The sequence below is a fragment of the Scatophagus argus genome, chromosome 16, assembly GCF_020382885.2.
Source record: "Scatophagus argus isolate fScaArg1 chromosome 16, fScaArg1.pri, whole genome shotgun sequence".
NCBI classification, from domain to species: domain Eukaryota; kingdom Metazoa; phylum Chordata; class Actinopteri; family Scatophagidae; genus Scatophagus; species Scatophagus argus.
This window is the reverse complement of record NC_058508.1, coordinates 16,081,592-16,100,798: the sequence shown is the minus strand read 5'-3', so window position 1 is coordinate 16,100,798 and position 19,207 is coordinate 16,081,592. Positions and strand designations below refer to the sequence as shown.

General features: G+C 43.1%; 1 protein-coding gene and 1 long non-coding RNA gene across 7 annotated transcripts in view; one reads left to right on the top strand and one right to left on the bottom strand.

The window, feature by feature from the left end:
* LOC124072686 (dedicator of cytokinesis protein 7-like) overlaps positions 1-15,491 on the bottom strand; it is a 24,696-nt gene extending 9,205 nt beyond the window's left edge. Inside the window, exons 1-24 of one of the 6 annotated variants that reach the window (XM_046414269.1) lie at positions 15,274-15,491; positions 13,015-13,102; positions 11,833-12,011; positions 11,525-11,593; positions 11,253-11,379; positions 10,594-10,806; positions 9,837-9,922; positions 9,656-9,722; positions 9,262-9,411; positions 8,957-9,037; positions 8,582-8,738; positions 8,307-8,437; positions 8,007-8,100; positions 7,635-7,797; positions 4,827-4,944; positions 3,830-3,900; positions 3,578-3,716; positions 3,358-3,459; positions 3,165-3,251; positions 2,769-3,000; positions 2,190-2,354; positions 1,836-2,008; positions 865-966; positions 423-509 (exon numbers count right to left, since the gene is read on the bottom strand). In XM_046414269.1, coding sequence (XP_046270225.1) covers positions 423-509; positions 865-966; positions 1,836-2,008; positions 2,190-2,354; positions 2,769-3,000; positions 3,165-3,251; positions 3,358-3,459; positions 3,578-3,716; positions 3,830-3,900; positions 4,827-4,944; positions 7,635-7,797; positions 8,007-8,100; positions 8,307-8,437; positions 8,582-8,738; positions 8,957-9,037; positions 9,262-9,411; positions 9,656-9,722; positions 9,837-9,922; positions 10,594-10,806; positions 11,253-11,379; positions 11,525-11,593; positions 11,833-12,011; positions 13,015-13,102; positions 15,274-15,323 — 2,931 coding nt within the window. In that variant the 5' untranslated portion in view covers positions 15,324-15,491. Of the gene's footprint in view, positions 1-422; positions 510-864; positions 967-1,835; positions 2,009-2,189; positions 2,355-2,768; positions 3,001-3,164; positions 3,252-3,357; positions 3,460-3,577; positions 3,717-3,829; positions 3,901-4,826; positions 4,945-7,634; positions 7,798-8,006; positions 8,101-8,223; positions 8,438-8,581; positions 8,739-8,956; positions 9,038-9,261; positions 9,412-9,655; positions 9,723-9,836; positions 9,923-10,593; positions 10,807-11,252; positions 11,380-11,524; positions 11,594-11,832; positions 12,012-13,014; positions 13,103-14,368; positions 14,984-15,273 lie in introns of those variants that run through there. The other 5 variants (XM_046414273.1, XM_046414272.1, XM_046414270.1 and 2 more) reach the window with 5 other exon arrangements.
* Positions 15,053-19,207, top strand: LOC124072688. The gene is made up of 3 exons (XR_006845573.1): positions 15,053-15,149; positions 18,065-18,168; positions 18,609-19,207. It is a non-coding gene; the product is annotated as an uncharacterized LOC124072688 (long non-coding RNA).

Sequence of the window (19,207 nt, the reverse complement as noted above, 5' to 3'; positions counted from 1 at the left end):
AACAGAACAAGTTTTAGCTTACATGAGGAAACCACATTAGAACCTACAAGCCCGATTCCAGTGCTGTGAAAAAACCACAACTACACAACTAAGTGGCTGGTGATGAGCTATGAAGATAAAGTAGGGTGTTTACACAAGTACAGCTGTTTCATAGGTACTCAGTCTATAGTTCAGGTAAAACAATCTGAGATAAAATAAATTAAAATGACTTTCAAGCGATGATTTGAAGGGTAGAATATTAAAAATCAGCATATCAACAACCTTTAACACAAACTCATAAAGAAATACAATTGTTAAAATGTAATGAACGGTAATGAATGTTAATGACACTGAAATTTCATGAATCTTAGAAAATCAAAATGTGTTAGTTTGTTATGAAGAATGTCACTTTTACATTTTGTTACAGTAGGTGTCAGTTTTACCTTCTTGGCTATCTGCCTTGTGGGAACTGAAAACAAGGCCACGCTGTCCAGGAAGGCAGACATGCGATTACAGCTGCGGTCGTTTGCCTGACATGAAGTGACGGTGAGGTGAACACACAGAAATGGGGACAAAGTGTTGTGAAAATGGGTGAATGGAAATGGATGGGTGGCCAGAGAACTCTCTATGAGTGCAAGGCTGGTTAGGAAATCTGACGAGCATCGGGCAGAGATTACATCTCGCGGAGGTGAGAGGATGAAGTATGGAAGACAGATGGGGTGTAGTCGTGGATGGAAAAAAAAAAAAGTGTGACAGGCATGAAAGGCAGACGAAAGATACAACCCCTGAGAACTAAGGCCGGAAATGACCCGACAGAGTTGATCATGTTTCAGGATGGAGGTGGTGAAGAAGTGCAGGTGAGGAAGAGGAGGAGGGATTTGGCACCTGCTTGAGCTCACAGCTGGAGTTGGGGTTCCGGCGTAGCACAGATCTGGAACCCCCCGGGGCATAAGCAGAGTTTACCCAGGAGTGGGAGCGGTCAATGCCCTGCCGTAAGCCACCAGACACGCACACACAAAACACATACACACACATTGTGGCAGGAGGCAAGGGCACAGTGAGTAAAGGGAGGTAATTACCACAAAAGAGATTACTTGAAAGATAAAATCGTGAAGAAACCAAAGTAGGGGACAAGGAGTGAAGAAAAGTGAGGATTCAATCAGCAGAGAAAGCACAAAGGAGGGGGTGGAGGCAGTGTATTAAACACAAAGCTTAACTACACTGTTGACATAAGCAGCATCATTAACTGTTGGCAGAGTTCTCCGTCAACCTGAACTTACAGAGTCTGCTGTGAGGACTGTCATTAGAACAAACTAACAGTTGGGCTTTGGATAAGTAAGTCACAAAGGGTTAAAATAAAATCCTAAAACAGACTGGATCATCTTGTGCTGCCGTTTCTTTTTTTATCTACCGGGGGAAAGAAGTGCAGAATAACGAGATGGGGATTCATTATTTAACAGGACACAACACAAAAGAAGAAGACAAAGAAATTGCATTATTTAAAGGGACAGTTCTCCCCCAAAATCAGAAATACATATTTATCACCTTACCTATAGTGCTATTTATGCACCTGGAATTAGATGACACTTTGTCATTGGTGCTCAAAGCACCAATTTGGTAAACTCTTTTTAGAAATCATAGCCTGATAACTTCAGATGATCCACTTTTCATGTAGGAACTATTTTCTTTCCAACAAAGTACACCTCGTCACTGAACAGAAGCAAACTTGCATCTAGTCACAGATGAGAGACTGAATACGACATATTTAACTTGCTTTCATGACTTTCAAAATCTTCCACGCACACTAACTACAGCTCCGATGAAAATAAACATTTCAAAAGACAGGCAGGAATCACCTTGCTCCCTATGATCCTCTGCACCTCTTCGTCAGGAGAAACTGGTGTGCTGGCCAAGTCTGGGTTGGAGTTGCTGATACTCTTGGAGCGGGACAAGTGCAGGCTGCTTGGACGGGCTGTTGCTCTCGATATGGTGGCGTACTGCAAAGGCATCTCGTAGGACTGTGAGCCAGCTTCTCATGGAGATGGATGAATAGAGATTCCCACATTTAATACGCAAAGGTGAAGAGACAGCACGCACACAAGGCTTAGCAAAGTCGACTAATCAAGATTTCATCGACTTAGGCCTTCGACAGAACAAAAGTGAAGTGGAAGTCACTTATATTTATATTCAGATACAGACTGATGACTCACCGGTTGGGGGCACTGCAGGCTCGGCGGTTGGCAGGCGGAAGCAGTAGTGGATGTATGACGCCAACAGGTGGTTACGACCGTGTTGGTCCTGGTTCCCTTCCAGGTTCTTGTGGATCTGGTTGACCAGCAAAGCCATAGCTTCAAAGGCAGTCCGGCCCAGGTTTACTGAAGACAGATAAAGAGAGAGAAGGCAGGAAGAGGCAGAACGTAAAAATATTGCTGGAGAAATTAACACAAATAATTCTAGACTGTCATTTTAAATCAGCATTATTTAATAATTGCATTACAAATTAATCATAATAACTGTCCACATCAAAGCATTTTTAATGACAATAGAGCGCAATTCTAAATGTGTATTACACTGACAACAACCATATCCAATGTCTCCTTGGTACTGAAGCTGAAAATACTAAAGATTTGGGTGTAAGATGTGAAGATTATGAAGACCAGTAATTATTAATCATCATATTAATAAACTATCGCATTAGCATTAGCTTTTTAGCCTTGTTTGGAGAAGTGCACTTCAAATCACCAGAAGTAGCACTGATATACAACAACTGTCCTTCAAAGCTCACTCACCGATTTGGCCCGCAATGACCGGCGGGTAGACGATGAGCTGAATGAGCTTGTTGAGCAGCTGGTGCAGGAACCTGACACAGGTATCCAGCAGAGCCCCTCTCAGTGCAGCCATGCTGGCCTTCAGCTCCCCTTCCATGTTTGCTTCAGTAATGATAACATCCTTCAGGCGGAAGGGGAAGGAGTACTCCTCCAGAACATAAACCAGAGTGAAGAACTTATCCAGGTGAGGGTCCTAGAGCCCGCAACAGAATAAATATCACTTGAAACGGGTGATTATTTACGATTTCAGAACCGCCCCCCCATAACACTAACCCAAGTCCAATAGGGCTTTTAAAGGCCGGAGCGAAAAGCATGTAGAAAGGCAGATACTCTGGTACGAAAAGCATATTTGCATACCTGAGTGTGAACCGAGGAGGCCGCTGTCACTTCGACATTGAACACCCCTTTGTGATTATCCACCCACTTCATGCCTGGGAGCTGAACCTGAAAGGGAGTGAAATCCATCTCATTTAACACTCAGTCACATCACAAAGGAGTAGGGCATCGGTAGACAAACTGATATCCACACCATCTCGTTAAACACACTCACGTCAGGGGTGAGTACAGAGTAGCTCGGTGGAGGCTTTTCCACTGAGACGGGCAAACTGAAGGAGCCGGTGCGTAGTCGGCCATGCTGCATCAGAGGGATCCACTGCAGGCAGAAAGAAAGACGCACAAACTATCACCGATGGCAAGAAAACAGAAGAAACTATCAAACAAACGGGTGCGTGGGAGTATCAAGTGCGGACCAGCTGAAGGAGCGTACTCACCGTGTAGCCCACGGGGGTCTCCAGAGGCGTGTTCTGTTTGGGCTGGCAGCTGATGTGGTAGAAGGTGAACAGCAGATGGTGGTTGTCTGTCAGATTGGCAGGAATCTTCATCTTCATCTCCTCATAAAACTCAGGAGACCTTTTGAGCAAGAGTTAAACACAGCGTTTAAAGAGGACACTGCGAAAGTGGAGAAGTTGGACAGACTCCAGTGGAAGGTCAACAGTGGGGGCAGACAGACGATTGAGTCTTACTTGTTATGGTAGATGACAGGAGTGTAGGCCTCATTCATGAACTCAGCACAACTTGACTTCCCAAAGATGACCTGGGCAAACAGCAGTGTAGAAATATAGCGGTTCCATGACCAGGGGGAGGAACTCTTTTGACTTAATCGTCATCATCATCACCACAGACTTGTCAAGCATTTAAAGGAGTTCATCGTCAATATGTTTTCAGGTCCACCTACAACCCTTCATTCACTCTGCAGATGAACCACACTTCTGCACTTTTTGTGACTGATATGAGTTGTAAAAGCTATGAAAGCCAATATAACAAACTGCCTTCAAGTTTCAAAGTCTGCGCATAAAACAATTCTGCACCGTGAAGGGCAAACATCCTAGAGAGCAACAGTAAGCGAAACATTTTTGAGCTGAGGAGACTTTAAAGAAAGCAAGCTGAAATAATTTGAGAAACCTCATGTGCAAAATTAATAGGCTTAATTTTAACTTTTTATGTTACTTGCACAGTGAAATTAAGATGCTTTATAAGGGTTGTTATTAGATTTCAACATTCTGAGTATTGCACACGTGAAAGGTGGCAGCAAACGATTGTGTTGGTGTGGTGGTCTGAGATGTTTCGGCGGATGTTACGACACCTTTTCTGTTTCGACTTGCCAACACTGTCTGACCACAGCCTTGTTTTTCATAAATGAGCAAGCTACAAATGTAACATTCCAAGTACACAGAGGTTAAAGTGTGTGTACTGAAAGGGTAGATTTTGAGTGGGAGCATCACTTTTGAAGAGTACTGCATCATGCTCAGAGTCATAATACAAAAGATTTGGTGCAGCTCGCCACATGTAACACATGTAACTTTTCCTTCCCTCTGTGCTCAAATATACACCCCTTTGAAGATAAAACTCTTGCAAGGATACATCATGCAGGGTTTCACTGCCTCAGGCTGCTCTTTGTGACTGGAATATCTTTCTCCCGAGACCATCATTATCACGTCATTATCCATGACTGTGACTCACCGGCAAAGCTTGACTGGGGTCCTCTCCTGCCATGAACTGAACCTTCACAGCAATGTTCCTCACTGAGCCCTGGCGACTGTTGAAGTTCAGACTTTGTGGGTAAACATAGAGCAAGTTCCTGCAGACAAAATATTAGAAGGCCAAAAATTAGAGCTGGCAAAGGAGGACAAGGACAGAATCAAACACAGAAGACATGAAGAGTTAAATGAAAATTGCTTGTTGGTTAATTGACAATCAGACTCATACTATGCTAATCCAGGGTGAGTAGTTCACACTACTGTTCCAGCTTATGCTGTCAACAATATCACACCTACAAAAGTATACAATATTCTTTTTCTCAGAAGAGAAAAAGATAAAGTTTTGTGTGTGCACATGGGAAGAGTGTGACCCAGTACTGGATTTACACGGTGAAAGTCACTATAACCTATCCAAGGCAAACACTAGAGGTAACGTTTGTTCATATTTTGAAACAGCTGATTTTATCCATTTGTCAAGAGGCAATGACACACCACAAGGTCACATATCTTCAAAGTAACTTCGACTTCTCAAAGTGTGATACTGCTTATACATTTTCTAGGTCAAGCACAAGAGGGCTACATACATTGTTATGTATGTCGCATATGTTTGTGACCTAAATGGCAAAATTTGTATCTCTGGGGTTAAATTTCAAGGTGAGGTCACTGAGACTAAGGCCATGGAAAAGACCTGTGATCGAACCATGGCTGAGCTAATGTTTTACCATGGTATTGCATGTACACATCCAATATAAACCACCCTCTATATTCATCATCCACCAGATAGTCAGTGCATTGTTGACTTCTGCACAGCTGTGACAGAACAGCAGATTTTACATCAAACAAACTTTCCCCTTAACTGGCTGAATCGCTGGAAAAGGAATCACAAACGTTTGAACAACTGAGTGAAACAGGCGATCGGACTGCAGTGAATTCCTAACCAACTGGCATTATGAAAACGATCTGGAGCCTGTGTCTGCTATGTTTGGCCCTGGAGCTAAGAGCAGTTCATGCCGGTCCAGTCAGGAAGACCGGCAAGAAAGAAGACCGGGCAGCGCCACAGGAAGAAGTCAATGTGCTCACGTTTGGTGTCATACAGTTCAGCGAATCCCTTCACTACGCCTATGAAACCACAGAGGCAAAGATGGCTAAAATCAGCCAGACTTTGAAGAGCCATGAGGGGACACTTGAAAAACTGGGGAGGCAGACTGAGCTGGCTGCAGAGGTGGAGAAACAGATGAAAGAGGTTATACAGTGGCTACAGGTAAGAAAACACACAGGTTCCCTACATGTTGCTGAATGGCTGTGCTGTTACAAGAGAGATAACCAACAATCCAGCTGCAGATCTACAAAGGCACAACATGCAGGAGCAGAAGGGGACAGAGGCAGCATGTAACGTATCTAAAATCTTCATCAGATTAAGTGTGCGTGTTTCTCAGTGTCATGAGAAAAAACACTGCTCAACAAGACATAACAAAGCAGCTCTTTCCCGATTTGCAAAAATGCTAAACAACACAACAACACCTACACTAGGTCTACATTTACCCTTCATGTTTGAGCACCTCACTCTCCATAATCACCAAATGATTCTTTTGATTTATTTTCCTGATGTGATGTCTGTGGATAAATCTAACTATTTTATCTGAGATAAGAGATCGTCATCGAGCGCATCGTTGGAAAGCTGCACGTTACGCTATGGGTCAGGCAACTGCCAGCTGCACTGGCATCATTGTTGAGGGGAAAGAGGATAACATGGGCAGATGCTCTTTTGACAGGTCCAGATGGCCGAGCAACAGGCTCAGACCAAGATGACGAAAGACTGGCTGGCCAGCGTGGAGCAGGAAGAGGTGGAGCTGAAGACAAAAGTGAAGAGGCTGGAGACGTATCTCAACAACTCTGCACCCACCAGCATCAAAGAACTGCAGGTTAACAGAAAGCTGAAAAGCAATTTACAAGCAGAAGCAACAAATGATAAAGCCACAGGGCAGCTTTACATATCTGAATACCAATGATTCACTGACACACAGTAAACACCTTATCTTTATTCCTGCTGTAGGAGAGAGCAGAGGAGCACTCTGATGTCTTGAAAGGTTTACAGCATTTGATTGAATACCAAAAAGAGAATATTGACACTCAGAGTCATCAGCTCTCCAAACTGCAGAAGATGGTAAGTCCCTTAATCAAAACATCCGTTTGAAACCTGTGCTGATTTTATGTAATACAATTTTCCATTGTATTTCCATCTTCGAGAGTGAAGCCATGACATAGTCACTTTAAGATTCACCACTGAGGTCTCCCAGTCTGCGAAGCTCTTAAGTCCATCCAGATCCCAACTGTGTGACATCACTGCACTCCCTCCCAATCCTGCTACGTATGCAGATTTACTGTATGGTCAAAAAATATTTGTTGTTCGTACTCTTGTGATTATGTACTTGTTGTTGTGTCTCTTATCTATTTACCATGGAACATTTTTTGTGTCTTTTGTCATGACTTTGATGTACTTTGTAAACTTTTTGAAATTAACCCTTCAACTAAGGTTGCTAAATTATTAAAGTTTTTTGGTTTATCAAACAGTATGTTTATTGACTCTACACCAAGAAAATGTTATTAGCTTGTTGTGTTGTTTAACAAAACAATCAAAGGCAGGAAATACATTTTATTTTGAAAATCAGAACCTGAACAAACAAACAAACAACAAGACATGCATGCCATGAAGGGCTGAATGTACATCTGCTGTATAGGTCAACTTACAGAGCACATTTATACAGTGTGTGTGAGACAGGTGACCACTCACCTGTAGGTGGTGTGTGGTGTGTAGACATAGCGAGCAGGGAACTCCAGCACCTCCTTGGTTGGGCGAACACGCGGGTCCGGGTAAGGCTTCACGTGAAGCAGCTCTGGCGACAGACAGTAGTGTGGCGAGTCCGGAGCTGGAGAGATGTCAATCTTCAACTGGGCTGAAGGGCAAAATACATCATGAATACACAACACGACAGAGACTAGAATCACCACTTCAGTCAACCAGTCGAGCGGCTGTTTACATCAACATGTGTGCAGGCTCGCTTGGTATGAGCAAAACCTAATCGCGGATTATTCATGAAACTTTGAACATGACTTCAAACATTTTCACATGAATATCTTGACTATGTGTGCAAACCACATCTACCTGTAACAGGCCTCAGTCGCCGCAGAACAGAGGACGGTCTGCGCATATCCGCCAGAAATTTGTAGAGGTCCTCATCGCTCAGTCGGTCCCCCTCCTCCATGAACACAAAGAGAAGAGCTGAGTTTGTACTGGGAACTCAGATTCATTATAATATAGTTATGCTAGCTATAAATACTAAAATACACAGAGTAATGATACTACAGTACAGGTTCCTCACCTTTTGCTGTTTATGGCAACAATACTCAGCTTTACCAGTAAAAAGATCATTCATTTGGCCACTTTACCACTAGAGAGTCTAACCTGTTTGAAGAAGTTGGTGACGGTCAACGTTGCGGGGCGGAAAGTGGCAAAGTTGCAGATGTCATCCCCGACACTCATCCGCTCAAACCCCTTTTTCTTTCTCTCATTCCATGTCCCATGACCTTTTCGCTCTGTCAGTAATATTGGAGAAACACGTGCATGACTGGTACTTGTTTACTTAGTGAATGCTATTTTTGTCCCTGTAGCTGCATGCTTTGGGTACGTGCATGTGTGACAGTGTATAAATCTGTTAGTGTGTTTGAAGTAAGCAGTACCAGAGTCGGAGTCGGGGTCCGACCGTTCCAGACCTCCCACGCTGCTCACGATGTTGAGAAGGTGGATGGCTGTCCAGGCAAAAGGCATGCGAAAACGTCCGAGACGACAACATGACTGCTCTGCCTGTTGACGCAGCTTCTCCAGCTTTTCCTTGTGCTGAAGTGCGGGAAAAGAGTAGACATGATATAATAAAAGATAAAAAAGAAAGGCTTCAAATATCACCCATGGCCAACTGAGCTGACCTGCCAAAGAGGATGGTAAATATTGCAGGCACTCAGACAGAATTGAGTCATACTTGTGATTAGACAGTAAATGTGCAGGATGTCAGCCTTGAGCTTTGCAACAGTTTTAAAACATGCTTTTGGCTCTGCTACCTTGGAGGAATCTGACTCTTTCATGACTGTGTAGGGCTCGCAGCATTCTCCAATGTCTCCCTGCTGAAGGACTTTCTCAAGCTGAAATACAAGCACACTATTATTAATGCATTAAAGCACTTCTTTAATCACATTCTTAAATTTGTCATGGATTCACATTCAAATCAAATTTAAGTTTAAGTAGCACTTGAAATTCCAAATAAAGAGGGTGAGTGAGCTTTTATACAATCCAATAAGAAATAGTTATTTTATGCCATTAAAGTTAAGTGAGATTCTCCTGCGTGAAAGTGCATTTTTTTCAGTACCTTAATAACCAAGAAGATATCGGCAGAAGGGTATGTGATGGAGAAAATGGCAGACCGGGCCAATGTGGAAATGGCTATGTGAGGTGTGTGTGGTTTAAGCAGCCCTTTCATCTGATCCGAGTTCAGATCGAAGTAGAAATTCTCAGAGATCTGTAGGAGGGGAGATTGAGATAAGCGGGAAAAGGCAGAGGCAGGGGAAGGAAAGACGATAATGGAAATGCACGTCAAGGGATTTTTAATTCAGTTTTGACTCAGTGAGCTAAACCACAAGGCCACTTAGACCTTTTTGAGACAAGGGAAATTCAATTAGTTAAGTATGAGCTCAGCATTAAGTAAGTGGTTTCGCAGAGTGAAAGTCATCTACTGGAACTAAAAAAGAAAGATTTTTAAATACCTTTTTCTTTTCCTTTATGTCATACAGGGCAAGTGTTCCAAATATTGGCTCAATTTCTATCTCAAACCTGAAAAACATTTTTAAAAAGTTGTCAAATATGGAGGATATTGTGGGTATTTCTAACAATGAATCAGAGCTCAAAGACCCAAATGTCTGCTGTTCTGTTCCAAATGTTACTCACTTCAGAGACAAACACTTGACCATGATCCTCTGGCCACAGTGTTCCTTTGGTACTTCGATGGCAGAGCATCTTTCTACTGCTTCATCCTGCCACACAGACCACAAAGCCATGTACAACACACACACACACAAGCAAGCACAACATTTACACAGATGTCATGGCGACAGAGAAAGCAACAGTGTGTACACAGACATAAAAAGGAGGATGGAGTGAGAAAAGGAGAACACAGAAGAAAGAAAAGCAAACAGTTCTCTCCAAGTGGTTGGGTTTCCAGACATTATGGACATTCACTTGATGGGAAAATCCAACAATGTCTGTCTAAGCTGAACAAATGGCAACTACAATTACAAACATGTGAGTGTTCTGCTGGTTTCAATCTTACAGAAGTCGTTATCTCTGGGATTAAGTTTTAATCAATCTGTTTGGCCAAGGTTCTGAACTCCTTTTCTTAGATTTTGCTGTTGAGGACATTTGACTTTCAAAAGAAGAACTCTTTACTTTGTTAAGCTCAGAAATCAATCTTAGAAAAGTCAGTAAGTGAATGCATCACTGTTCAAATGCGCTAGAAGGATCATCAAAAGCTGAACACATCACCATTCACTGCAGGAAAGTTCAACTACAACGACCCTGCATGAACTGAAAAGAGCCAAGTGTATTATGTGATATAAACTAGCAATCAACTACAGTTATTTATATTTTTCTAAACTTAACAGCCTGATCCACAACAAAGGCAGGTACAGGATGGTTTAAGACAAACCTCATCAGGGGGAGGGTACAGGCCCAGCAGGTCACTGTGGCGCCCCTGCAGGCGTGCCTCAGTATTGCGACGGTCCATGTCCTCTGGAGCTGTACGTTCCAGCACAGACGGCAGGAGAGCGTCTGGAGAGGAGTTCTTCAGGTCAAAGATGCTGGAGGCCCAGCTTCCCCGAGGAGTCTCATCGAGGCTGACTGAGCGTCGCTTTGCGTCTTCCTATAGACGTGAGGGAGGTGAGATCATGCGTTTTTTCACTTCCAGGAAAAGATGTCACCTTTAAGTGCTTGCTGCAAATGTTTTCAAAGGTCAGGGAGAACAACGTGCTACAGATCCCATTACCTTTATTTAATATGATTCACATGGAGGCTGCGCAAGGGATAATGGACATGGTATATCCATTTAGGCATTACTCATTCTCCAACGATCAACTTGCTGAGCACAATATAACTCATGCTGCCTTCTAATGAGGCAATAGCATCATTGGCTTGCTATTATCTCCATCTCTTTGTCCAGGTATCAGATATGACAAAGGTTCTATGCTTTTACTCCAGGCAACACTGTGTTTACAGAAGATCAATAAAATTTGTTAAGTGAACCTAAAATGACTGAATGGTCACTCTGCGTTTAAGATAACGAGTCCTTTGGACATCACCATCGGCTACCTGGTCGTCCTGGCGCTCAGCAGCAGCCACCTCATCCAGTTCAAAGGTCTGTTTGACCAGTCCTCGCTGTCTCTCTCTCTGTCGCTCAGAGCTGTGAGGGGTGAACATGGTGCTGTAGCGTTGATATCTACAGGGAAAAAAAACAAAAAAACATAGTTGTCAAAGTGATAATATCAGTGTCAATCAGGGCAAATGCTGTGCACATTATTAAACAAAAGACGAAACAAATACTGCAGGCTCACTCAACTTGCACCACCACTGACACCACTCACTTTCTTTGAATGATGAGCCAGTCATCTGTGTAGACTGCCAAGGCATCTCTCACTCTGGGATCCAGTGAACTACATAGAAAAACACATTAATAATTGAGCAAAGCACGCTTTTAATAAGTGTGTTCATTCATCGTCACAGACAGAAAGGCTTTGTTCCTATCTGTCGGGATGCTTGTTCTTCATTCTAGTATATTACTCCCGCTGTGTGTGGTAGTGCAAAGACCAAAGAGGGATGTGTGTAAATGTGTGTGTGTGTGTGCGTGTGTTAAAGTATGAGAATTGTGTTGGCCATTAGCAGTTGGACTCACTCCTCTTCTTCAGGCAGTGGCGGCTCCAGCGTAATGCACTCTTTGTCCTGGTGGAGGAGCTCCATGTCATCCTGGGGGAACTCCATTAGCTGTCTGAGGGGGCCAGACTCCACCCCAGGAGCGTGACTGCTCACATACTCCTCAAAGTCCACAGGGTCAACCACCTCCGTCAAGGGCAACTGTCAACCAACATGAAACTATTATGTACCAATAACTATGACGTGGCTTTACTGATGGACCCTAATGTGATCCGAAGGACTTAAAAGGTGCAGCAGTACGAGGAGACAGGATGCCACTTTATGTTATGACGCAGGATATTTGACATTTAGATACGATACAAAACACAGCAAATTAATGATAATAAGACAGACAACACTATTTTTTTCATTTAGCGACCTTGTGAAACTCTACATGCATCACGGAAAATAATTTGCGTCCGCATCACCGGGTCAAAAGAAGACAACAATGTGCAGCATGCTGTAGATGTACAAAAAACAATAAGATTACTGTTGTATGTGCTCAGCTGATAACATCTGGTTTTCAGTTTTTGCTTCTCAATTTGTTTTTGGTGCCCTCACCTTTGTCTGTGTTAAAGCCAAACTAGAATCTGCCACAGCCACTCCTATTTGCATACACTTACTGTATGCACAGTCTCTCAGTTTTGATATAAATATTAGTTTAATAAACTGTGTGAGCAATATTAACATAAAACGCATTTCTGTTTGTCTCACTTGCTCTTATGAAGATGTCTCAAGACTGCACTGAGTCTCTGTTTCACAACACCTCTGGTTTGTCAGAGGTTTCTGGTCCACACAGTACTGGTAAATTTCTGCTGGAGGAATAAAAATCTCCACTGGCATCTTTGTAAATGCAACACTTGAAAGATTTCCCAAAGCACGGCATCTTACGTAACTTATTTTTTATTCTATTTTGGGTGAGCATCCATGCAGAAATCTTGCCCGGCAGTCAAACAATACAGGTGAGTGAAAGCAGGTACATCATGTTTCAAAACCACCTCCCTTCACACCTGCTAACTAAAAGTACACTCATCTGCATTCCTTGCATCTAATTACAACTTAAAACTTCACAAAGTTACACCCATCCACTTCTGATGGGTTCGCTAACTGCAGCTTTAAGCCTGCTGGCTTGAAAGAGCAGCAGTTTAAACACAGGGTGACTCACAGGGTGGTGCGCGCCTCCTCGTTTCTTGGTCAGCTGAGGGGAGCCATAGTCTCTCGACACTTGTTTTCTGACCTCCGCAGCTACCGTCCTGAGCAAGAGAAAGACGTAAAGGATAAGTCAGCGAGTAAAACAAACAACACAAAAAACAGAAGTTTCCAGACATGAAAACTATCTGTAAAAATCCTGCCAAAAGTCAAGATGTGTGGTATTCAAGATAAAATATTAAGTGACTGATGGGAGTGCATGAACACATTTCACGTTATCATGTTCCCAGAACTAAAACCGCTGCTAAAGACACTCGACCTAATTGAATGATCTAACAGTACCGGGAAATCTGCATAAACAAAACCACTTTGAAATTCTTCACTCACAGTGATGCTCATTCTGATTCAGCTTCTGTGTTAAAACTCTCTTTGGGGGGGTGACAAATAGATCTGCACTTGCATGGCTCAACCTCTAAGTTTCATCGTCATGTTCTGTGCGATTTGCAAAGGCCTCTTCAGATCAGGGTTTTCAGCTCCTGGTACTAGTAGCGATGCTGAAAGCCAGCAGCTGTTCTGAATAGGGATTCAAGCAGGATCTCACAGAGAGGTGGCAAGCTGGCTCCAGGGAGCAGGCACAGAGCCAGAACTCTGTCCCTGGCCTTTATGGACTAACGGCACATGGGAGGGTTAAAGACAGACAAAGCAAGAGGGTGTGTGTGTGTGGAGGGGGGACCTAAATCCTCTCACAGAGACAGCAAGCAGCTGTTCCTCTAGAATCCCAAAATGTCTTTCATATACACAGCTGCAAAGGCTTCAACATTTCCCAACCCATGGTCCTCATGATTACATTGTCAAAGTTAATGTCTTCATTCCATCAATATGCATGGACTGTAAGGCAGAGAAGGGAACCTCCGATGGAGCCAGATTTATTTAAATTCCTGTGGATAATTTAGCCTTCATTGAAATCAGCATTTATTTTGCATGTTTAAATCACATTAGTGCTATATTCTCAAAAGATGTGGACACTTTCGGCAGCTTCGCATACCTCAATTTAAAACAGGAAAAAGGAAAGCGATCGACTGGAAGGGCAATAACCAGACCACCACTTCCCACCCTTTCCTGCATCCGGGACCAAACAATGGTTTGAGTCCCACTAAGGAGAGGACAGAACGGACTTGGGGAATGCAGTGCCTGCAGAGGCTGCCCAATGAAGCCAATGTTGCTGACGATCTACAGGCTCCCAATAATGCAACAGATTATTTAGAATTAAACAAGTCCAACTGGTGATGGAGACTGCTCTAATCTCTATTATAACCACTGTACAGACATGATGTCAGCGATGTGTTCACAAAGGTGAGAAAAATACTCACTTGCAAGGTTACAATGTGTCATCCTGTTTGTTTTCTCACGGGCTTGGAGAAGCTAACAGGTTTGGCAAGGCTAATCTGTGTCTTGATTAAACAAACAATCACTTGGTAACCGTGAAGACAGGGGAAAAACACAAAATCGAGGTTTAGAAGAAGCCCTATTTGTAAGACGACCTATTGTAGTAAACAGGGTGGCACAAGGATGCAAATACCTCCACCCTCACTGGCGTTGTTTAAGCATGCCATGCGAAGAGCTGGTTGACAGATAAGAGATGCCGCTGCAATTTCTCTCGGAAACTGATAAATATTGATCTGACAGACAGGATTTCACTGATAATAAGACAGACTTTCTTTACAGTCCATGCAGTGGTATATGTTTCCATGAAGAGGGAAAACCAGTTCACAACATGTAGAAACAGGTTGCTACAGCAATAATGCTGCGTGGCGTTCACACGACACAAGAACAAAACATGTTAATTAAAAATCACTTGGGAACATTTTTTTGGATATGTGTTAAGTATTTTCCTCGGTGTTGGTTAACACTTTTTAAAACTCCCGAGTGATCTAAGGGATTAGTTTAGGGCCCATCTTGGCAATCTTACTCTAAAGTAGCTCAATCATTGTTGATAACAATGGTCGTGCGATGCTACGATAACGCACAGAACACGACCGTAAACTCCTCAGAGTGTCAGAGACCATTCAGGAGAGCGCAAAAACAGCTTCAGTACAGCACATTTGGTCCATTCCGGGAAGGTTCAGTTGTGTTTATCCCAACAGGTTTACAGTAAGTGACACCTTACAAATCCTAGCATGTTGGCTATGTGTGCCGCCTGTCCAGCAGGTCACTCTCACGCACCGCGGCCGGCACAACTGTAGCTGTTAAACAATAACTTCTGTTACTCTCTCACCGATTGATTTTATGAGCAAACGCCCTCCTTTCGCTCGCCGTGGATGTCATGTCTTGTCCCCATGTAAAGAAGCTCTTCCAAATCAAAGTGAAAGTACTCTCCACCTCCCGTTCTCTGGCTACGTCCTGTCTTGTGTGGTGATGCGGACTCTCGGACCGCTTCCTACTCCACGTTGGGACTGGGCACGGATCCCTCCTTGTTCCTCCTAGCGGCTGGGAGCTGAACAGTGGCCGTTAAAGTCAAGTCCGCCATGATAGATGTACTACATCCGGTAAAACTTCAAAATAAAATCCCACTTGCGTTTATTACTAATTATTCATTTGGTCATACGCAAGGAGATAACGCTAGTTTTGTACAACTTATTTCACAGCAGTCTTTTTAAAAAAAGATCTAGTATTTTAAATATGCGTATCGATGTTTTTCCATGTAACAGCGCCGTAGAAGTCATGTTCCTACTTCCGGACAAACGACTCTTTCCCATTAATTTGAGCCGCTTGCACTAAGTGGCTACATCCACCATCTGTTCACGCAGAAATCTCACCTGACCGGTTTAGAGAGACCTGATAATGGCGCATATTCACCTCAGTTTAGGGTTTCACTGGTTTCATTTCTGTTTTAAATTTGGGAAGCAGACCAAAAAAAAAAAAAAAAGTTTCGAGCCCCGTGTTACTCTTATGTGTTTCTTCAGAGATTATTTCTTCACTTTGACAACACGGCGACGACATTAACAAAATTAAAAATTAAAATGATATTAGTTCACAAGAACGGTTCTGTTCTTTTTGTTTATACCGAGTTTCATCTCACAAGGAAAACCAAATGGACAACAGCAGCATCTAGAGGACTGCCTGCACTGCATCATACGGCATGTGTCCGTATGGGACAACAGAGCGTGTCTTACCGAGACCACGCCAGCAGGTGGGGCTCTTCACCATGACTAGAAAAGAAAGAGAGTCTTGCCCCATCAATGATTGTTTAAGATTCAGTCCTCAAATTTGACCTCTAAAAGGAAGATGAGAAATAGCAATAGCTTTGTTTACTGGCTTGCAGCCTGTACCAGTAACTGAGAGTCAGATTACTGAGTCAATGTTTCTTTTACAGTTTTACAATAAGCAGCTACAAGGATGCTATGGATTCTTTAAGGTGGGCTAAACGAATACGTCAAAAGATGTATATTTGACAGGACCCTTTCTCTGTATTTTTGATTAGAAGATGAATAACACAGTCAGAGACCCTTCCCATAAATGGAGGACTTGCCAGTTTATTGTAATGGCAGATCTAAATCTCCCTCCTCCCTGCCTGCAATCACTCATACCCCAATGCCTACTATGAAGAATTAATATAGCAATGCTCACTGCTGCAGCCCCCACCCCCCAATGCTCACTCCATCCACCCCACAGTCATCCTATTCAGCACCCTGGAGAGCTGCTTCTGCAGGTACCCAGTCCTCTGTGAGATGGCTGATAAATTGCATGGATTGCATAGGAGAGATGTGAAAAGTGGAGGGAGGGGAGACGGAGGTAAATTTAACCTTGCGTGACAGAGGCTTGGCTGTTGCAGAGCAAGAACAGACGTCTCGGGGATATATGTTTATGCATGGAGCAGCAGTCAGAGCAGCATAAGAGCTCGCAGGAGGCATGAGTCTGGGCCATACACGCTGCTAATGAAAATAAATGAAGCTCAGGCTCTCCATCTCTCCCCCATAACAGGCACGCTTCCATCACAAATCTCATCTTTCTTTCTCTGCTGCTCCAGGGTTCAGCAAACTCTAATTTATTGTGCAACGGTGCTTTCCATAATTGATTTGTCTATTAATGGAATAAAGTGTTATTCTTCTCCTAGCATTCATGTGTAGACATCTCAAACATATCTGATTAAACTAACCCGAAGAAATATATGTCTAAATATTTACCATGATGTTTGTATGACATTGCAGTGTCCTTGTATAGCTGGAAAACCCTCCTACTTTAAGTGGGCTGACCTCATGCCTGCTTTATCCTTCCGTCTGCACCTTCCCTGCCTGCTTCCTTGCCTTTCTGTTCACCGAAGGCTTTCAATTCCTAGATCGGCACTATTGTTTGAGTGCCCAGCCCCCACCCCCACCACAACCACCACCACCACCATCATCACTGCTGTGTTACCAAAGAACAAAAGAGAGAGTGTCAGACACCACCCACTAGATCTCTTTCACACCAGAGCCCCCACCTCAGTTCCAGATGGGGTTGCTTTTTTCAGGGTTTCTCTCAACCCCAAGAGTCCTCCAAAATGGAAGCCCCCTCCCCCTGGAGCCCACTACTCAGCTGCTCGTCATCCACCTGCTCCGCTGCCACGCGCCCATGGCCAGGACACATCCCCTCTCTATCCCACCCCACCAGGGAATCCTATTAAAATCATTAACCACTTTTCTTTCCTGGGGTCTGTTTCCAGGACATTACTCTGCCAGTAGTAAAAACTTTCTCAACATTAACTCCTGCTTTGGACTAAAAAAAGAGAGGAAAAAAAAAGATAAATGCATGTTTTTCTACAACATTATCCAATATCATACATTTTAAGTAGAAAAAAAGAAATGATTGCACAGGACATTTTAGATCTTCTTAGTTCAGTTGCTCTTAAAAGCAGGATGAAGGAATTACACCAGACTGAATACTGTAATCAATAATGCTAATTCTAATCTCCATCCTAAAGGGCAGGCAGATGCTCATTTGTTTGTTTCTCCTTAAATCAGCAACATGTAGCATCTTCAAGAGAATCTCTGCTTCAACCTCCACCTCCTGTCTTGACCTTTCCCCTCCAGGGACAGAGAGCTGAGGCGTAGCTACAGCACACATCTGCTACAAGGCAGCTGTTAAGTCCCATAATGTAGATCCTACAGTCATGGGGTGAGGGTGGTGGACAAAGGTAATCATTGCCCAATCGCTTAAAATCTACTTAATTGCAACAAAACACACCAACCTAAATATTTTGGTAGTCACGCCTCCTCCAGCCCCAAAATACTATCTTGAACTAATCAGACAGGAGAAAAACTTTGTTGCATTTCTGTGCTTATTCACTAGAAATCTGTGATCAATAGAACGTACCTTGGATAGCAACACATAAGGCTTAGCCACCAGTATGCACAGCCATACTTTCCACTGTGCTTACATTACACGCATGGATGCATGCAGTGCTGTCACTCACTAACCAAGATTTATGGAAATATTCCCTTCCAGCTCCACTAAGTACAGTGCACAAAGCACACTAACCATTAGTGCATTCCATGTTTGAATATATGCAGATATATGCATATAATATGTTTATATGAGTTCTTTACAGCACTTGCTTTCGACTTTTTTTTACAGGTTCTGTGCTTCAGGAAGCAACTAAACCCCCATCAACGTTTCCACCCCCCCCATCTCACCACCATCCTCCAGTCCCTAAGGGTTCAAGCACCCAAATCAATTGAAAGAAAGAAGAGTGCACTGTGGTCCTCCCCCTACATCTGTCAGGGAGGGAATGCAGGAGGGGCTGCACTCATGGGCCGTACAGAGGAACAATATCACTCCATCTGTCACAAACCGTTTCATCTCTGATGGGATGAAATATAGCTCACACATACATCTAACTCTATATCATCTACGTGTATTAGCTTACTGGTGCCCAAGCCTCTACCAATTCCCAGAAGTATATGCAGTGGCTTTTTGTCTCATATTACCTTCCTCCCACCAGCAAGCACTCTCCAACCACCTTGCAAATTATGCTTTTAAGCCAAACAGCATGTTAAAAGAAATTATTCCACTTTACACAGTGAACCAGTTAATGAAAAAAAAAAAAGACTACCAAGTAACAAAATTTGCATGTAAAAAGTTCTTGCATGAATGTGTAGAGCAGTGAACCTAAAAGCTTGATGGAAGAGAAAGCACATATTGTATTTGGAAGAAATACTGCAAAAAAAAAAAAA